At 51.8% G+C, this 18,689-nt stretch overlaps 1 protein-coding gene across 3 annotated transcripts in view; it reads left to right on the forward strand.

Annotated features, from left to right (window-relative positions):
- ARHGAP22 (Rho GTPase activating protein 22) overlaps positions 1–18,689 on the forward strand; it is a 166,423-nt gene that overhangs the window by 50,829 nt on the left and 96,905 nt on the right. For all 3 annotated transcript variants that reach the window (XM_060078687.1, XM_060078768.1, XM_060078845.1), the window contains one exon: positions 981–1,068. In XM_060078687.1, coding sequence (XP_059934670.1) covers positions 981–1,068 — 88 coding nt within the window. The remainder of the gene's footprint in view (positions 1–980; positions 1,069–18,689) is intronic.

Genomic DNA, 18,689 nt, shown 5'->3' on the forward strand with positions numbered 1-18,689 from the left:
CAGGAATTGCCTGGAAAAGATGGGAGTGGAAAGAAGAGAGCTCCATGAGTACACATGGGGGTGGGGACTGGAGGCAACCATGTGGATACAGCAGGGGACCGCGCCAGTCACCTGGGCAAGCGCAGATGCAGGGATGCTGTTCCTCCACCCAGTGTGGAGCCCTGACACACAGTAATAGCTGGGGTTTATTTAGCAAATAAACAGCTTTCACTATGCAGGTACTGCTCTGAGGGCTTCCCAAGTACTAATTCACTTAATGCTCACAACAGCCCCCCCCCCCGCAAAGGACTATTATTATTCCTATTTCACAGATAAGGAAATTGGGTAGTTGCACAGAGAGGTTAAATACTTTGCCTGAGGTCACACAGCCAGTAAGTAGGTGAGCCAGGATTTGAACCCAGGCAGTTAGACTGTAGGTATGGTAACTTCTTCGTGGTAGCTCACTCCCACATAACAGGTAAATAAATGAAATCTCACCCAGCCAGGAGGGGGCAAAACTGGGCTCACACAGATCTGTGCATCCTTTCCTCCATGTCACCGCCTGGACAATTACATACAAGAAACCTTCCTCTCCCTGACTCTCCTGCCCCAGAAAGCCTGCAAATGGGCACATTTCCCACCCACCCCACCCCCCGCCCCTGCTCCAATAATGGAGCCTTCCTCCCTGCTCCTGACTTGGGCTTACCATGCCTTAACCAGGAGAGTGACAACCCTGGGCAGTCCTCTGTGGGCAGAGCTCCTCCGAGGGTGTCAGAAGGTAGTGTCGGCCCACTCGAGCGGGGACCCCATGCAAGGCCTCATCTGTGCTCGGTCCCTGCCATGGAGAGGAGGCCTGTGCTCCTCCCGGCACCCAGCCTGCCCATCCAGGTCCTGGAGGGCTGGGACTCTGACCCGCAGCTCCACCCTCTGCTCCCCAGAGCCTTGACCACAGAAGCCCTTTCCCAGCCATCTCATGTGTTTGTGTTTGTCTCTCTATTTAGGGCTTTATTTCTCTACAAGGGACCCAGGTGACTGAACTTCTTCCTGGCCCTGAGGACCCGGGAAAGCACCTCTTTGAGATCAGCCCAGGTAGGCCTGAGCACCCTTCAGCTCTGTGCTGGGGCTGGCCCTGGTGGCCCCAGTGGCGGTGTCCCTGCACCTCTGGCCTGGGAAGGGCCACCTCCGCAACACTCCTCTCTGTGAGAACGCCAGCTCTGTCTCCAAGCACAATTCGGAAATTTGGGCCAAATCTAGAGGATATTGCACATTTGGGGGGAATTTAGAAAATCCAATCAATTATCTAGGTAATTAGCTTCTGGTGAGAGGAAAGTGTGGCTTTTTAAGTTCAAAATAAAACAAGGGAGGTAACCAATCCATGGGGACACCTTAGAGTGAAGGTCCAAACACACTATCTGGGTCACATGCAAATAAGTCCAGGGAAAACCACTAGCACAGGTTCAGAGCATTAAAATAAGCTCCATCATGAATCCCAGAACAAACCATTGCAATGTGGTGGGAGGAAGGGGAATAATTTAACTCAAAGAACCGCCGTCTTGTTAGCAGTTACAAAGCAGGTTTTTAAAGTTCCCAGTTTTAAAATGTGATTCTTATTGAACTGAGTAAATGTGTCTTGCAAATGAGTCCGTCTGTTTACAGAAGGGCTGGCTGGTGAGGTAGTATTTTACTAAGCTTGGCCTCCCCTTGATGCAGAACCTCAGGCAAGGATCTGAGCAGTTCATCCTGAGGTGATCCCCAAAAAGCACGAGGAAGGGAGCAGGAAGGGAGGAGAGCCAGCAGGGTGAGCTGGTGCCACTGTGGGTGCCCGGGGCTCAGTTCCAATGAACCGACTCAGAGGTGTCTCACCCAAGGAGTGAGGAGGCTGGGGGTTTACCCACCAACTCCCACCGGCCATTAACTGAGAGTTGCTCCCTGGGAGGCTGACTCTGGCATTTCTGGCCCGCCCTGCCCTGCGCTTGGCCAAGCTCCCTGCCTTCAGAGAAGGCCTTCAGGCAGAGTCGCAGGTGCCTGAGGAAAGAGGCTGCCAGTGTGGATGGGAACAGTGAGTGCCCAGGGGTCTGGGCGGAGCACCGAGAGCAGAGGCTTCAGGCAGCTAGTCAACACACCCTATCACGTGCCATCCGCGTTTAGACTTCCTTCTGGGAAGTGGTGGCTGTGGACCGAGTGTGCTAGGGCCTCAGTGGGGTCTGTGAGCCAGTAAGTTTACAGTCTCAGAGAGGCAGAGCCCCCCAACCCCTCTGACGAAGTGACCTGGCTATGGGCTGTACACCAGGGGACGCACCAGCCCAGGCTCAGGCCAGCAAGCTATGGCCCACTGGGAGCAGGACTGAGCGAATCCAAGCCTGGGGCAGGGTGTGTTCACCTGGGAACTCCAGGAGGTACAGGCTGCAGGTGAAGTGCAGGGAGACCCTCCCAACTGCCTGCTGCATATGCAGAATTCAAGTACCGTGGTTTCATCTGGGTATTTCATCTACTGCAAGAATCTTGTTGCTGGAAGGACACATTAGAAGGTGGCAACAGAGGGATCCCAGGGTATGGAGTGGAAAATAGAGGCTTGGTTGATTATGGAACAGGAGTAAAGGTTTCTGCCAAGAAGGTAGAGAAGAAATGAAGGAGGGGAGTGAGGTAGGCAGGGCCCTGCCATGTAGGGGAGGGGGAGCTGGGCACATGGAAGGAAAGCTTGGGGAGGGGCCGGGAGCCTGGACCTGGGGGTTGGGGAGGAGTGAGGTGAGGCCAGAGCCCAAAGGTGGAGGTCAGCACACAGCACCATGAGGTCAGAAAGGCACTGGCCGTGTGCCCCCAAGGACCGGATGGGACTGATCACCAATGCGCATGCTCTTGATCTGGGTCAGAGCTATTTACAAGAATTTCTTTGACTCTGTGGGGAAGACCCATTTGCCACGTAAGGTAACATATTCACAGGTTCCAGGGCTTAGGACGTGGACATCTTTGGGGGGCCATTATTCTGCTACCACAGTACTCAAAACATCCCTCTAAGGTAAGGGGTACTTCCATGCCTGTTTTATAAAAAAGGACACCAGGGGTTAGAAAGCACTGGTGACTTGCCCAAGGACACACAGCTGGATGGCAGTAGGGTCAGGGCTCCTACCTGGGCAGTCTGACTTCCAAAGCCACACACTTATGCTGCCCTTCAACACAGGTACCTGGTACAGGTCTGGCATTTTTCCTACGTGGGCCCGAGAGGTCTCAGGACGCAGTTATAGAAGGAAAGGCTCCTCACACCCCTTTTTCCCAAGCACAGCAGTGGTCGAAGCACCAAATGTATGCAGGTTCCAAGCGCCGCCCTCCTGCCTTTGAATGTGCAGCCGCTCCTGAAAGCCGGGGGCGGGGGTGGAGGGTAGCTGTGAGACCACTCAGGGAAAGCAGGTCAGGTGGTAGGCAGTGCAGAGCCCCAGGCAGCCTTTGGGAAGCGCTGAAAGGAAAGACTCAGTCGCCTCCATTGGATGCATCTTTCTGGCCCCAAAAAGCCGAGCTGCAGTGCATGTCTGCCACACCCAATACCCCTCAGAGGGAGGAAACTTGACAACTCTTGGACATGTGATAGAAACCCAAGAATGATAATGCATGAGATCAGTTACATGAATTTTAAGTCATAGCTCTATTCATGCTCTTTAACAGTATAAAAAAAATCACAATTTTTCAAGATAGAATTTAAAATGAGGAAAATAATACTGTGAGTGCCATCTAGTGGAGAGATGTGCCAATTTCATGACAGGCCTCGCGTGTCCTCCAGCCAGCCCCCAGCCATCTCAGTCAGCCAGGCCACACCTCTGATTCTTTTTTTTTTTTTTTACAACTTTATTGGAGTATAATTGCTTCACAATGGTGTATTAGTTTCTGCTTTATAACAAAGTGAATCAGTTATACATATACATCTGTTCCCATATCTCTTCCCTCTTGCGTCTCCCTGCCTCCCACCCTCCCTATCCCACACCTCTGATTCTTGATGGGCTCCGACCGCCGCTAAATACTGGGGCTGCGGCTTGAGCCAGTTCTAGCCCCAGAGCCCCGCATCCACCAATAGTCTGAGGCTGGTTCCTGGGTCAGGCCCCAGAAGGGGCTGGGATTCGAGGATGCTCGGTCTCCTTCCCACTTGGGCCTCTTCTCTAGCCTGGCAGTTCCCTGGTAAACCCCGCCCCTCCCAGCCCTTTGAAAGCTGTCTGCCCCTTGCAGACTTGATCCTCTTGGCCTCCCAGAGCATCACTGCTTGGCACTGCAGGCATCTGGGCACAGGCAAGCTTAGGCCTTCCTCCGAAACTACCAGGATGGGGTAAGGGGTGGAGAGGCCTGCTTTGGCGCTCTGGACAAAAAGTTGCTAAACCCACCACTTGTGTTTATGTTTGGTGGGTCGAGTTAGGTGACCCATATAAGTCGTTTCGCTAACATCCTTATTCTAGTGTTACCTTGATGCTACCACAGGGGGGCAAGTCCACTGACTACAGGCATTCAGACGGCAGCCCTAAGTCGTGCTGGCGAGTGACTGCTGGTCTATCACGGCTTCTCCATTGCTGGGCATGTCTTTCCAGAGTCCCCGATTGCAGGTGGCAGAAGCCAGCTCTGGCAAATGCAGACAAAGGGGGAAATGGCCAGAGGCTATGGGGCCACACAGAATCAGCCCATGGGAAGCTGGAGAGATGCGTGTGGAAGGGGCAGGTGGCGGGGCTGCTCAGGGCCCCTGGAGCCAGGAACAGAGAGTGGTAGGTGCTCTGTGCGGGGAAGGCCGAATCCCACAGGCTCTTCAGTCCTGGCTGCGTCGATGGCTCAGGGTCTGAGGTGGCTGTGTTTAAGCCATGTGCCCGCCACTGGTGACACTGGGGTGGTGAGGAAAGGCCTGTCCACTCCAGTGCCTGGACAGCCCCACCCACAAAGGCTCACACAGTAGGCACAAGGACCCCCCAGAGGAGCTCAGGTGCTTCCAGGGAAGGGAGAGGAGGTGCCCTGCATCAGACACAGTCCATGGCTGTTTCTTTAGGGACCAAGTGTCCACACCGACCGTGGCTCTTTCTGCAAATCCATACCGGGGTCCCAGGTCTGAGTGCCTTTCCCGGCAGCATTTCCTCCTGGAGTGTGAGGGCCCCAGCGTGAGAGGCTGAGGATAACCTGGGTGAAACACGAAGGCCGCCCGGAATCTCAGAGCGGGAAAGTGCTGTCTTCTGGAGCAGGAGGACACGGAGGGTGTCACGGCGGCTCTGACATCTGGGCCCAGTTCCCATCGCAGAGCGCCTGTCTGCTTTGGGCCCCGTGGACCACGTTTCTCAAGATAAAGTGCTGGAAGCTCTGATGGGGAAACTGCCCAGTTCAGAGGCCTGGCAGGTGCCCTGCTCTCCCACAGAGCCCCCCGCTGCCTCCTTCTACCACGTTGCTTGGGATCCCCACCCACTCCCCAGACACCAGGTGGGCATCTTGCGGGCAATAGGCCTGGGCAGGGAAGGCTTTGAGGCCTTGGGTTTTCAGCTCCACCCAGGCATTGGTACGAGCAAAGCGAGCAGTGGCACTCCATGGAAGTTGGGGAGACAGTGGAGTGTACCCAGGCTTGCCAGTGATGCCGCTGTTCCCTAGGGGCAGACATCTGCACGCAGAAAGGAAGGTTCCAGGGGAGAGAGTGGGGAGGCTAAGCGCACGTGCCATGTCCCTGTTTGCGCCTGTTTTCTGCCCTCTTCCAGCAGGGCACGTGTGACCGCACAGTAGCTAGCTCTGACCAGTGTTCCAGACTGTTCTCTCCAAAGACAGGGAAGACTGGACAGAAGCCCGACCCTGCCACCCAGGGCCTGCTTGGTTTTGGACAAGTCACTCAATGTCCCCGTGCCTCTGTTTCATCACTTCTAATTTGGAGATAATAAAGCCAAGTGCCTTGGGTTCGCTGAGGTTGCGGGGGGAGCCTAGTGCCTGGCTCAGTGTAGATGCCAATATTTTTCTGTTCTTCCCTCCTCTCTGCAGTCTGTCTGTTTATCATTATTATTGAAAACAACAACACAGGTCCCGCTTAGCTATCACCTGTAAGTTATCAGTCTTAATACTGTGTGATGAGTGCCCCAATAGGGGTGTCCCCAGGGCTGAGAGCCCAGAACAGAGGGTGAGGGTGGCTCGCCTGGGTGGTTAGGGAAGATTTCACCCAAGCTCAACCTTGACAGGGAAGTGAAAATGACCCAGCTGAGCAAACAAGAGAAGGTCATCCCCAAATGATGGGGGGATAGAGTACACAAAGGCACAGAGGCCTGGAGAAGTATTCTGTGGGGGAGACTCGTGGTGTAGAGGACCAAGGAGGAAAGGTGGGCAGGTGCCAGGTCACGAAGGGCCTTGGATGCTGGACAAAGAGGCTTGGACTCTAGCCACTGCACTTCTTCAGCAGGCGGGAGGGATGATTAATACCAGAACTGTGTGTTAGAAAAACCGCTAATGTAATGATGGGGGGATTGCAAGGACCCGGCTGGAGTTGAGGAGGTAAGCTGCCACTCCTCGTTACCACTGTCCATGCTCTGCCCGGAGCCTCGCCCCAGCCAATGTCCACAGAGGAGACCACCCTGCCCTGCCAAAGCGCTCACCGTCGGGGAGGCAACTCAGAAGCCAGGCCACTTAAAGCGGAGCTCTGATTCTTCCTGTGCAGTTCCAAGCTCATGCGCCAAGTTCTTAGCAAGGGGGCCCTGATGAGCATATGCTTTTGGGGTCTAAGTGGGTCCCAGACCCAGCTCAGTCTCTAACTTGCTGGGGAAACCAGATCAGATTTCCTTGGTTTCTCCAACTGCAGGATAAGAGGGCCTCCGAGGTGTCCACCTGCCCTAGTAGAATGGCGCCAGAAGAATGGCCTTCCATAAGCAAGCTTCCCCTGCGAGAACGGGTTCCAGCACTTTCTTACGGCTACACTGGATCTTTGAAGCCTCTCTCGGGCATTGAGCTTACAGCTGCCTGTCCTTATCCGCCTGCAGCTTGAAGCAGATAGGAGAACTGCTGCCTGCTATCTGTGAGGCCTGACCTTGGAGCGAAGCCAGCGCACACAGATTACTCTGTAGAAGTAGACTGATATGGTGCTCCTGACATCCCCAGAGCATTGCTCAGCTCATCAGCCGCCTCCTGAGCAGGATGCTGCTCTCAGCCTATCTCGGCACCTGGTACCAGCCAGCCAGCATATCAGCCTGACCCCGGGTGGCCCTGCTGAGTTTGCCTGCAGAGCGCCAGACGACGGGTAATGACTAGAAATGAAATTAGATGAGCAGTTCACAAGCGCTCCCCACCCCTGAGGGTGGGAGAATCAGCAAATACAAGAGTGGTTTCTGGAACTTCCCTGCTTTGTGGTCTGGCCCTACTGTCTTAACCTCACTTTTCTTAGCAAAACACAGGACCAGGTACGGGAAACTCCCACTGATATCTCTGGAAATAGATGCCCTTGAAGAGGAGGTTGCAGTTTATTCCTTTTGGCCAAAATCATGTTCTAGAGTAGCCCTGTTCAGTAGAAACATAAAGCAAGCCGCGCTTGTAATGAAATTGACAATCCCCTTGCTCAGTTACACCAGCTGCATTTCAAGTTCTCAGCAGCCACATGTGTGTGGTGGAGCCATACTGCACAGCACAGGCCTGGATGCAGAGGCGACTGGGTGCAATGCCTGACACAGAATAGGTGCCCAGCAGGTACTCCTAAAATGAAGGGGAGGGAGGAAGGAGGAGGAACAACTGGGGGAAAAGCCTAGTTTTTTTTTTTTTTTAATATAATAGTGTTTGTTTATTTTTACTTGTTGACAGTTTGCTTTATTTATTTATTTATTTATGGCTGTGTTGGGTCTTCGTTTCTGTGCGAGGGCTTTCTCTAGTTGTGGCAAGCGGGGGCCACTCTTCATCGCGGTGCGCGGGCCTCTCGCTGTCGTGGCCTCTCTTGTTGCGGAGCACAGGCTCCAGACACGAAGGCTCAGTAGTTGTGGCTCACGGGCCCAGTTGCTCCGCGGCACGTGGGATCTTCCCGGACCAGGGCTCGAACCCGTGTCCCCTGCATTGGCAGGCAGATTCTCAACCACTGCGCCACCAGGGAAGCCCAAAGCCTAGGTTTTGAAGTCAGACACCAAGATTCACATTTTAGTTCCACCACTCACTAATGGCAAGAACTTGGGCCAATAACTTACATTCTCTGAGTCTCATTTTCATCATCTGATAATAGAAAGAAAACTACCTACTTGGCAAGAAGGCTGTAAACATCAAGAGAACTAAGATACGTGGACGTGCAGAGAACGCTCCTCCGCTCTCCACCAGCCCCTTCTCTCTCTCCCCTTCCTCCCTCCCTCCCTCTTTCCTCTCTCCTCTCTCTCTCCCTCCCTCTCTCCCTTTCTTTCAACTCCTCTTTAATCTACCATATACAAGCAAACTTCAAATAAGATTTCAAATTTCTTTAGTTTATGGCTTTCAAAACAAACAAATCCCAGCTCTCCAGCAGTTGTTCTCAAGTTTTCCCGTGTATCAGAATCCCCTGGAGCACTTACCAAAACCTAGAATGCTGGGCTCATCCCCAGAGTTACTGATTCCAGGGTCTGGGATGGCGCCAGAGGACCTGCATTTCTAATGCGCTCCCAGGTGATGCTGCACTGCTGGCCTGGGACCACACTTTGGCAGATTGAAAAGGAGCTCATGGAAGAAAGGAGAAATTTTATATCTGATGCCTATAATGGTGCTTTTCCTCTGCTTTTTGAAGACGGAGCGCTGCATTTTTATTTTGCACTGGGCCCCACAAATTAGGTACTTGGTCCTGAGTACAGTGGAGGGGCAGCTACAGGAGCAAAGAGCCCAGAGGCTGTGTTCATAGACATGAGTCTGGAATAAAGGAGGTGATGATCCCGGCACTGTGCTACGAGGGCCTTATGCACACGAGGCTGAGCTGCTCCACTGTGGTGGGAAGAGGGCACCAAGGGGCTTGACAGCCTCACGAAGCACTGTGACACGGGAGCAGGTGTAGCTATTCTTTGTAGGGGTCTAGGGACAGACCAGGCATGGGGTTTTCTATTTGCTGTTTAAATGGCTCACTCCCTTGGGTGGAGGAGATACTCGTGGGATGAGAGGAGACCACTCACAGGCACCCAGGGTCCCCCGAGGTGCAGCGCACACTCCCACCAGCTGCGGGTTTCCCTCTCGGCAGCCACTGGACCGCGGCGCCGTGCCCCATCCTGGGCGAGGAAGTCCAACCAGGCATGTCCCTTTCCCACCGCCCCCGATGCCCTACCCTGTGCACTGGTGCTGTCAACCACGGCCAGGGCTGTCAGCACCGTGCTCCACCCTGAGACTGTGCTGGCTTGGTGGCCCTGACCCCAGCCCTCTGCCAGACTAGGGGAAGGGGGTGGCAGCGGTCACCGGGGGGAGGGGGGCTGTTGGCCTGGGGCACCAGGAGACAGTGGGTGGCTCAGCATCGCTGGAAGCAGGAGGCTGCCAGGGGCAGGACCACCGGAGAATTGAGGTTCTAAGCCCTTGCACATGCTCCCCTGGCCCATCAGAGTTCACTTACAAAACACAAATTTAAAGGCAAAATGGCTGACAGCCTCAAGACAGCCACCAGAGAGCAGTGAATTCCTAACGCAGGGTCCTTCTGAGTAGGGGCCCTGTGCACCTGCCCTGGTCGCAGGCCCTTCAGCCCTGACTGTGGGCTACTGGACGTAAACGCAGGACCTGACTTTCTGTTCTCTTGTGCTAGACTCCAGCCTGTGAACTCAGCCTAACACCCCTGTTGATCTCTTCTCGCAAATTCACTAGCCCTCAGAGCCTCCAGTCATAAGTGAATTCAGTCCACGTCTTATCAGTGTCTTTATCCCATTCATAAACTCGGCACCCAGAAGGGATGTGGCTTCTCCAGGGGCTGAGCCTGCTCCACCCATCATAGCCCAGCCCTGTGTTCTTCCCGTCCATCCCTTGCCCTGGGCCCGAAGCCACTGCTGCCCTGTCCTCTCCCTTTGAGCCTGTTAATAGAGATGCTCCTGCATTTGCTGAAGTCTCCGCTTCTCCCACATCCTAATCCGCTAAGGCAGTTCCACTCCCACGGGGTCCGATGTTCCAGCCCTCCCCCATTGTAAGTGATGCCTTTAAATGGAACTGTCGCCACCCCAGAGGGCATCAGGGAATGTTGCCCTGGGAGGCAGTGCCTGCATCCTTGCAAATCAAGGCTGTGGTCCGTTAGGTGATTAGACTGAAGCCACCTCTCTTGAATGAAGCCAATCAGAAATTGCCTTTAGCGGCCCACCCAGGGCTGCCCACCACCGGGGCAGCCTGGCTTCCTGAGTGCGTAACACGGTCCTTACCCCAGTGCGCTGGCTCAGCCTCACCTTGGCAAGTGTGACACTCTGCCTGACCCCCTTGACCCACGGCCTTCTGATCAGCACAGTGAGGGCCACCTGCATGGCCTGCGGGGACTCCAGGAAGTGTCCTGCCCTGGCCTGGGGAGGTGCGTGGATCCAGACTCCAGGCTTGCCACTGTCATCCTCATCCCAGCCAGGTGACCCACCTTCTCCCACCTCAGGGCTCTTCATCCAGAGCCGCACCTGCTTATGTGCACCTTTCATGCACGATTGAAAGTACCTCTTGGTTTTTGACCTTCTTTTCTTTTGGGGGCAGTTACGTTTTTCTCATCAGACTTAGGTCTCCTCAGAGGCAGGGTCCATGTCTGATTCACACCTGCAGCTTCAGCCCGGTGCTCGGTGTCTGGCCCAGATGAGGAGCACGGGAGAAGACACGCACAGTTGTGCCAATATCCTGGGGCATGAGAGAGCTTGGCTAACCCTGAGCCATTCGCCGTGGGTTAGATCCCAAAGAGTCTTGGCATTTGGACAGCCTTATAGGCAATGAGGAGCCACTGAAGGTTCTTAAACGGGAGAGTTATGATCGTATTTAACGACAATGAGAAGACCGGACTGGGGTGGGCGGTAACAAGGGAGACCCGAAACCAGTTGTGGGGGGCTGCTCTAATAGAGCAGCAGGCACTGGGTACTGACAAGTTGGAACCAAGCAGTGGCTGGGAGGATGGGGGATGGCTGGGAGGCAGAAAGGCCAGACCCGGTGAGGGACAGGATGCTGGAGGTGGAGTCCAAAATGACTGCCAGGCTGCTGGGCAACTAAAAAAGGACCGACAGGGAGAAGAAGTTTGGGAATGAAGATGACTGGGTCACTGTGAGGTCACGGAAGCCCAGGCTAGCCGCTGTGACAACCTGGATTCAGTTTTGCAGGGAGCAGGGCTTGTCAAGCCCTCAGTTCCACTCCCACGGGGTCCGATGTTCCAGCCCTCCCCCATTGTAAGTGATGCTCTTTCTCTATTCAAGACAAAGATCAGTGATCTAGGAAGCCCTTCCAGACTCCACTCCCACATGCTTCCCACAAACCCCTCCCTACAATGAGTCTTTTTTAATGATAGAGTTCAAAAACCAGACCCAGAACTTACTAGCTACGTGACCTTGGTCAATTGCTAACTTCACTGTGCCTCAGTTTCCTCATATATAAAATGAGAATAATTAAAGTATACGTATACCTTGGGTCTATCTATATCTTGGGTTAGGGATGGGGGTAAAGGGGTTGGATGTGACTAAAGGGGGAGCAGAGGGAGCCTTACTCTGATGATATATAGTTAAGTAACTTAATGGTGGTGATAGTTTCATGTAACTACACGTGTGATAAAACTGCATAGACCCCTCCCCTGCCTCATTACACACACACACACACACACACACACACACACACGCACACACACACACACACACACCAGTCCATATATAACTGGCAGAATCTGGATCAGCTTTGTGGATTGATCATACAAGGTCAGTTTCCTGGTTTTGATGCTGTGCTGTAGTTATATAAGATGCTAATATTGGGGGAGGCTGGGTGAAGAGTGCGTGGGACCTCTCTGTACAACTCTTTGCAACTTCCGGTGAATCTAGAATTATTTCAAAAGAAAACTTTTTTTTTAAGTACATACCCCATAGTGTTTTTGTGATATGATACACCTATATCTTAGGACAATACTGGTCTGTGTTAAGTATTCTATACAGTTTAGCAAGTATTACAATAAGGTGTCTGCAAAACCTAGAAACAAAGGATCAATGTATCTTTAAAGAGTAGCTAGTAACGTTTTCAAATAATATACTCAATATGTTTTTCTTCAACCTCCAAATACCTTTTCAGATAAAATGCCTCTAAACTTAAGGCAATGGGTCAAGTTATTTATATTAAAAAGTATAACAAATACAGTACTTACTCAGAATTTTGTGACTTTCTGGCCATTCTGTGGTCTATTGATTGATTGATTGACCACTGGGCCCCTTGTTTCTTAGGGGTATTTCACATGAAAAAACACTGAGAATATTATTTGAAAATTGGCAAATGCCCTGTTTAACAGCTTGACATTTCCTGACTTTGCAAGGCACCTGTGTGTGGCACTCCTGCAGCTATGGTGACTGTGCACGTGTCTGCCCACCTTCTGTATGGCTGCCCCTCACATGCCCCGACCCAGATCAGGTACAGGAACATGTTTGCTGACTGACGGAATGAAAGGCCACTCACAGGGGAAACCTGCTAAATTCCTTCAAGAGCAACTGGTCATGTTCCTGGGACAGCAATAGGAATAAATCCCCTATATTAACATTTTCCGCAGGACACAAGCAACATGAGATTCTTAAAGTCATCTGTTGAGTTTCTTTTTAGAAAGAGAAGTGGGAAGGGCACCCTACAGTGTATTGGTTCAGTCTTCCCAGGTGATTGCACCTTACACTCCTGTTGTAGAGATTTGGAAACTGAGGCACAGAGGGGTAACTTGTCCAAAGTCACATGACTAGTACAAGATGGAGACCGGGGTCCATCCAGGTGAGTCCCCGTCCAGGGTCCCATCTTAGGCTGCCAACAGGAGCCGAGGTGGTTGCTGGGCACCACAGCTCTGAGACACAGAGGGGCGCAGACAGAAATTCCTCAGCTAGAGATATGCATACCGGATGGGAAAGGGTGATGTGCAGGAGGAGGTATGCTCAGTGCCAGCTCAGAACAAAGATGTAGATAAAATTCTTTACGAGTGATCTCAGCTAGACTAAATCTCTAGATAAATTAGGATGTGGGGAGGAATGTGGCAGGGAATTAGTGGGTGGGGGGTTGAATGACCCAGGTCACCTCTGGGAAGCCAAGCCCAGGTACAGAGACTCCTCTGACGGGGAGCCCTTAGCTTAGGAACTTAGACACAAGGCTGTTCTTTAGTCTAGGTCCTTCGTACACAGGTGTGGTCCATGGACCAGCTGCATCAGCATCACTGGGAGCTTGTTGGAAATGCAGATTCTCAGGCCCCACCCAGAACTACTGAAACAGAATCTGGGTTATAGCAATAAGCCCTGAGCGATTTGTGTGCATGTTAAATGCAAAGCCATGCTCCCAAGCGAAACAACATCAGTGCTACCCAACCCTGGACTCTAAGCTTCTGAAGGAGGGCCTTGTATCTGTGCGTGCAGAAACTGGTGCCATGCTCTTCAAGATGCTTGATAAATTAAACCTATGAAAGAGCAGCAACTCAAAAGCAGGAAGGGAGCTGAAAGTGATGGTAGAGAGAGGCAAACAGTGAGAAGAAATTGAGTCTAGTTCCCAGGCTGCAAGCCAAGCTGCAAACCAGGGCTGATTGCCCATGGGCTGATTCTGGCCCGCAAGACATATTTGTTTGGCTCATGAAACATTTTTAAAAGCAAAAGGTTTTACCCATTGATAATGCAGATTTCTATAAGGGTGAATTTGGGCCTACTTTCTCCATATAAACAATTAACAGGATCTCAGTAACAGCTGCTCCTTTTGGACAGAGCTTGAGTGTCCTCCAGTTGGCCAGAATCCCCACCTCTCCCTGTTGCCCCTATCCCAGGCCCCCTCCTGACCCTGGCACCTGCTTTCTCAGTTCAACTTACCTGTCTCATCTCTCTATAAGGGTTTGAGTCTGGGAGCTCTAGTGTAGGCAATTAAAAACTCAGAATCAAAGGTGGCTAGAAAATGATAGTTATTGTGTATTGGCCAAGTCATTTGACACCCCCATTTATTGGCTGAGTCATTTGACAACCCCATTCTTGTGTGGCTGTGGTTAAGGGTGAGGTGGTGAGTCACACTGTCTGAGATTCAGTTGTGGCTCAGCCTCTGCCCAGGTCTGGGGTCCTGAGTGAGTCATATTACCCTTTAAACTTCAGTCTCTTCATCTGTAAAATGGACTCAATAAGAGCATCTCCATGTGGAGCATTAATCCCCAGGCCTGGAGCATAGTTAGCAGAAGCTGATAAGTAAGATGTTAGTAATTGCAGTTGCCAGAGCAAAATAACACACATGAATGCAGGTATTTATTCCCTGCATTTCTAAAATATCAGCATTAATTATCAATATTTTCCACCAAAAGGCTACAGAATACATAAAATTGTTAAATTCAGTGAAGCTAAATATTTTATACATTTCAAATAGAAATTGCATACATATGAAAAGCATTAAGTGAAAACATAAACACTGAAAATATTACCCTCCTAATAAAAATTATTAGCAGATGAAATTAATAAAATATTATTCAAAAATAACAAACCAAGCTCCATAAGACAAAGAAAATTTTAATAATAATGAACACTTGAGATCACACTATTTGGTGTTATTTTTGAATCATGAGCATATTTTGGTGCCCCTTTTTTCTAGTTGCTATAAAATTTTTGAGGATATTGTTCCAAACTAAATTTCAATCTAATATTATCTTGAGTGCTTTACCTTCAAATAATCTTCTTTCTTATTCAATATGCTAGAGGGTTTCTTTTAACTCCTTTTTTGTGGTTAGCAGGGGCTACATCTCTTTTTTTCTTTCTTTCTTTTTTTTTTTTTTTTTTTTTTTTTTTTGCGGTATGCGGGCCCCTCAGCATTGAGACCTCTCCCGCTGCGGAGCACAGGCTCCCTCCGGATGCACAGGCTCAGCGGCCATGGCTCACGGGCCCAGCCGCTCCGCGGCATGTGGGATCCCCCCGGACCGGGGCACAAACCCGCGTCCCCTGCATCGGCAGGCGGACTCCCAACCACTGCGCCACCAAGGAAGCCCGGGGGCTACATCTTTTAATGAATCACGACCTCTAGTTTTATCTCAAAAAAAGCATTTCCAGTTTGTCTCATCTTCTGCAGCATCCTCCTGGGTAGGTGATCCCACGGGTCTGGTGGATGGGTTGCTGGGAGGAGTTGTGTTTAAAGGCCACTGGTTCGGAAAGTCTTTGAACCAGAATAAGGATTTATGTTGCAATAGAGGCACCTTGGTTCTTTTCCCCACTGTGGATTATGGAGGAATAGAAAACCACTTTCTAAACAACTTTTCCTTACTGGATCCAAATGTCTATTGAAGCATATTTCCAGGTATAAATGATTCCAATTTTTAAGAAATATATCACAAAAATACCTGTAGTTTGTTGTGTTTTAAAAGCACATTATGGGGCTTCCCTGGTGGTGCAGTGGTTGAGAGTCCGCCTGCCGATGCAGGGGACACGGGTTTGTGCCCCGGTCCGGGAAGATCCCACATACCGCGGAGCGGCTGGGCCCGTGAGCCATGGCTGCTGAGCCTGCGTGTCCGGAGCCTGTGCTCCACGGCAGGAGGGGCCACAGCAGTGAGAGGCCCACATACCGCAAAAAAAAAAAACAAAAAAACCCCCAGCACATTATTCTGGAACACCAGAATGTTAAAAACTGGGGCTACAATAACTAAAAAAAAAAACCCCACCAGATTTGGAAGCTTTCCTCAAGGTCAGTGAAACTTTCCTGGGTTCTGAGGGCACAGCTGCCCCTAATGCTTTTCTGCAGACTTGCACTGGAGGAAACAGAGCTGAGGAGGCCATGGCTGCGAAAAGACGGAGGCTGTTATTGTCCCCCCGAAATTCATGTCCACCGGCAGTCTCAGAATGTAACCTTATTTGGAAATAGGGTCTTTGCCGGTAAAATTCGTTAAGATGACATCTGGAATAGGGTGGGCCCTAAATTAATGACTGGTGTCCTTATGAGAAGAAATTTGGACACACAGACACGCAAAGGAGAGGTCATGTGAGGATGGAGGCAGAGATTGGAGTGATGCAGATACAAGCCAAGGAAGGCCGAGGATTCCCCGCAATGCCAGAACTAGTAAAGAGGCATGGACAGCCTTCCCTAGAGCCTTCAGAAGGAGCGTGGCCCTGCCAACACCTCCATTTCAGACTTCTAGCCTGCAGAACTCTGAGAGAACAAATTTCTGTTGTTGTAAGCCACCCAGTTTGTGGTGATTGGTTACAGCAGCCCTAGCAAACTGGTACAGCCATGCAGTTAGTAGTGAAGTGGCCAGAGCAATGGGCCTTTGGCAGCAGAACTGACTTTCACTGGCCTGGAGAATCCAGCTCACACTCTTAAGGCCCCAAACCTAAAAGACCTGGCTCACCTTCCTCCCCTCCTCCCTGGAAGGTCCCCCATCCTCTTACACAGCCCTTCCATCTGAGCAGCCTGCTACCCAGCTATGGCCCATCATTTGCTCTACCTGCACCACCACCGGGTCACTTCCAAATGCTGCCTGTGGTCGAGTGGGAAGAACAGAGCCGCAAGAGTCCGAGATCCCGGGAAGAACTGGCTTCTTCCTGGCTGTGTGCACGCTAGAAAGTCACCTCATCTCCTGAGCCTCACTGGATGGTGACAGTAATGACCCTGATGGGCCTTGGCAGGGATGCGGGATGCAGCGGTGCCTGGTACATCATAGCCACTCAGACACGTGAGGGGCCTCTCCCACCCACAGGCAGGAATGATGAGAATCCCAGCATCCTAGAGAGCCAGGCCTTTCCTGACCGGCTCTGGGGAAGAGCTGGAGCAGGTGGGGCCCAGAACACACCTGCCATGGGCGGAGCCTTCCTCTGGGAGGAAAGGCCTGGAGCTGGCAGAGTAGTGGCCGTCCTTATCTCACTCACACACACACACACACACACACACACACACACACACACACATGCAGGGCTGAGAAGGGCCATCGGGCAGGGGGCTCTGGTCTGTGGTTTCCCGTGTCTGGCACTGACTGGCACTCCACAAATAACTGTCTCAGGAATGATGCTGGAGAGGGAACAACAACTCACCAGATGTGTCGGAACAAAGTGCTGCCAGACCAGCCCACCGTGCAGGAGCCTCCACTGAAGAGATGTGCAGCATGGAAGGTTTTCTTTTCTTTTCTTTTAAATTGAGAGAAGCTGATCTTCTTTGTTCTGTGAAGGGTCACTTAAGTGTCCCTCTTAGAGATGCAAATGCCAGACGAGTAAGCACCCAGCATCCTGGGATCTGTGCTTAGCGGGACCTTCTGTGGCCGGTAGTGGTGGGTTCTATTTTGTATTTTTGAGTGGCTTGGCAAAGATCGTGCCCCCCTTTGGCATGCAGCAGAAGGGGGATCTGTGGGGAGAATTGGGGAGGAAGAGAAATGTGTGACCAAATTTGCACAAAGAGCCCAAGTTTTCTGGAAGGAATGAGATGGCTACATCACCACTGTGTTTTCACACTTTTTTGACAAGAAATAAACATTACATCCCACCTGAGGGCTCAGGCACACACTGAAGCAAGGGTTTCACAGAACAGTACTGTTCCTATATGCAGTGCCCACTGGCATTTTTCACTCTCTGTGATTCTATCTCATTTTTTAAAAGACTGGCCAAGACCTACTGAGTTGATTTCATGACCCCCCTATTGGGTTGGAGTCCATAGTCTGGAAAACTCTTGGGATATGGTGTTCAGGACACCTGTTGGGTGGACCAAGGCCTGGTTGTGGGAAGGGTGCTGTGGCCATGGGGCTAGTGAGCTCCACCTGGAACTGAGTAGGGAGAAGAGAAACGGTGGTCCTTGGGAGTTATCAAATGCTAGAACTGGATCTGACCTGGCCATCTGAGGCCAACTCGCCCCTGGAAATTGTGTGTGTCTGGGTGTGATTTGACAGAGTGGAGCACTAGAAGCTTGTGGGCCCTCTCCCCAAGCAAGATGTCATGTGCCAGAGGTGCTGTGTGGCCCTGGAGAGACTTGGTGGCCCTCTCCCTCCCCACGGGGGTATTTCTGTGGTGCCCAGCAGCCCGTTCCCACACACCTGTAATCTCATTGACACACCAAGGCCAGCTTGGGAGGGGCCCAACCCATACCCACCCCATGCCCACCATCCTGGGGCAGCCCTGTGGGAGTGGTCAGCAAGGGCATCCACAGTCATACCCCAGAGGTCCTGCCTTATCACGCTAGGAGTCCTCCAGACTGAGGGAAATGCTGAGGCCTGAGCAGAACATCCTGGAAGAGTTGCTGCTTCCACAGCAAAACCTTGGGGAACAGGGACTTCACCCATCCCAGCATCTATGCTTTAGACACACGGCCAAGGCCAGCTTCTGCTAAGAAACCTAATGGGCATCAGGATGGGATGGAAGTGGCCTGGACACTTGCCCACCAGAACCAGAATCGCGAAGCCGGCTTGTCCTGTGCTTTCTCCTTCTACCGCTAGGTGGCAGCAGCAAGCACAGGTACTTGAACCCCACTCTGTGGACTCTGCCATCCCCACCTCTCTCCTCTGGGCTGAGATTCTTCCAGTGCCGCCCCTCCACCTGCCCAGCACCGCTGGCTGCAGCTCTACTATGAAAGAGAAGGCTGTTGGGCACTTACTTCTCTTAGGGTCCCAGTTAATCCTCACAGCCCTTCAGCACCTTTGGCCCCATCCATTGCCCCAC

The sequence above is a fragment of the Mesoplodon densirostris genome, chromosome 1 (genome assembly GCF_025265405.1).
Source record: "Mesoplodon densirostris isolate mMesDen1 chromosome 1, mMesDen1 primary haplotype, whole genome shotgun sequence".
Taxonomy (NCBI): domain Eukaryota; kingdom Metazoa; phylum Chordata; class Mammalia; order Artiodactyla; family Ziphiidae; genus Mesoplodon; species Mesoplodon densirostris.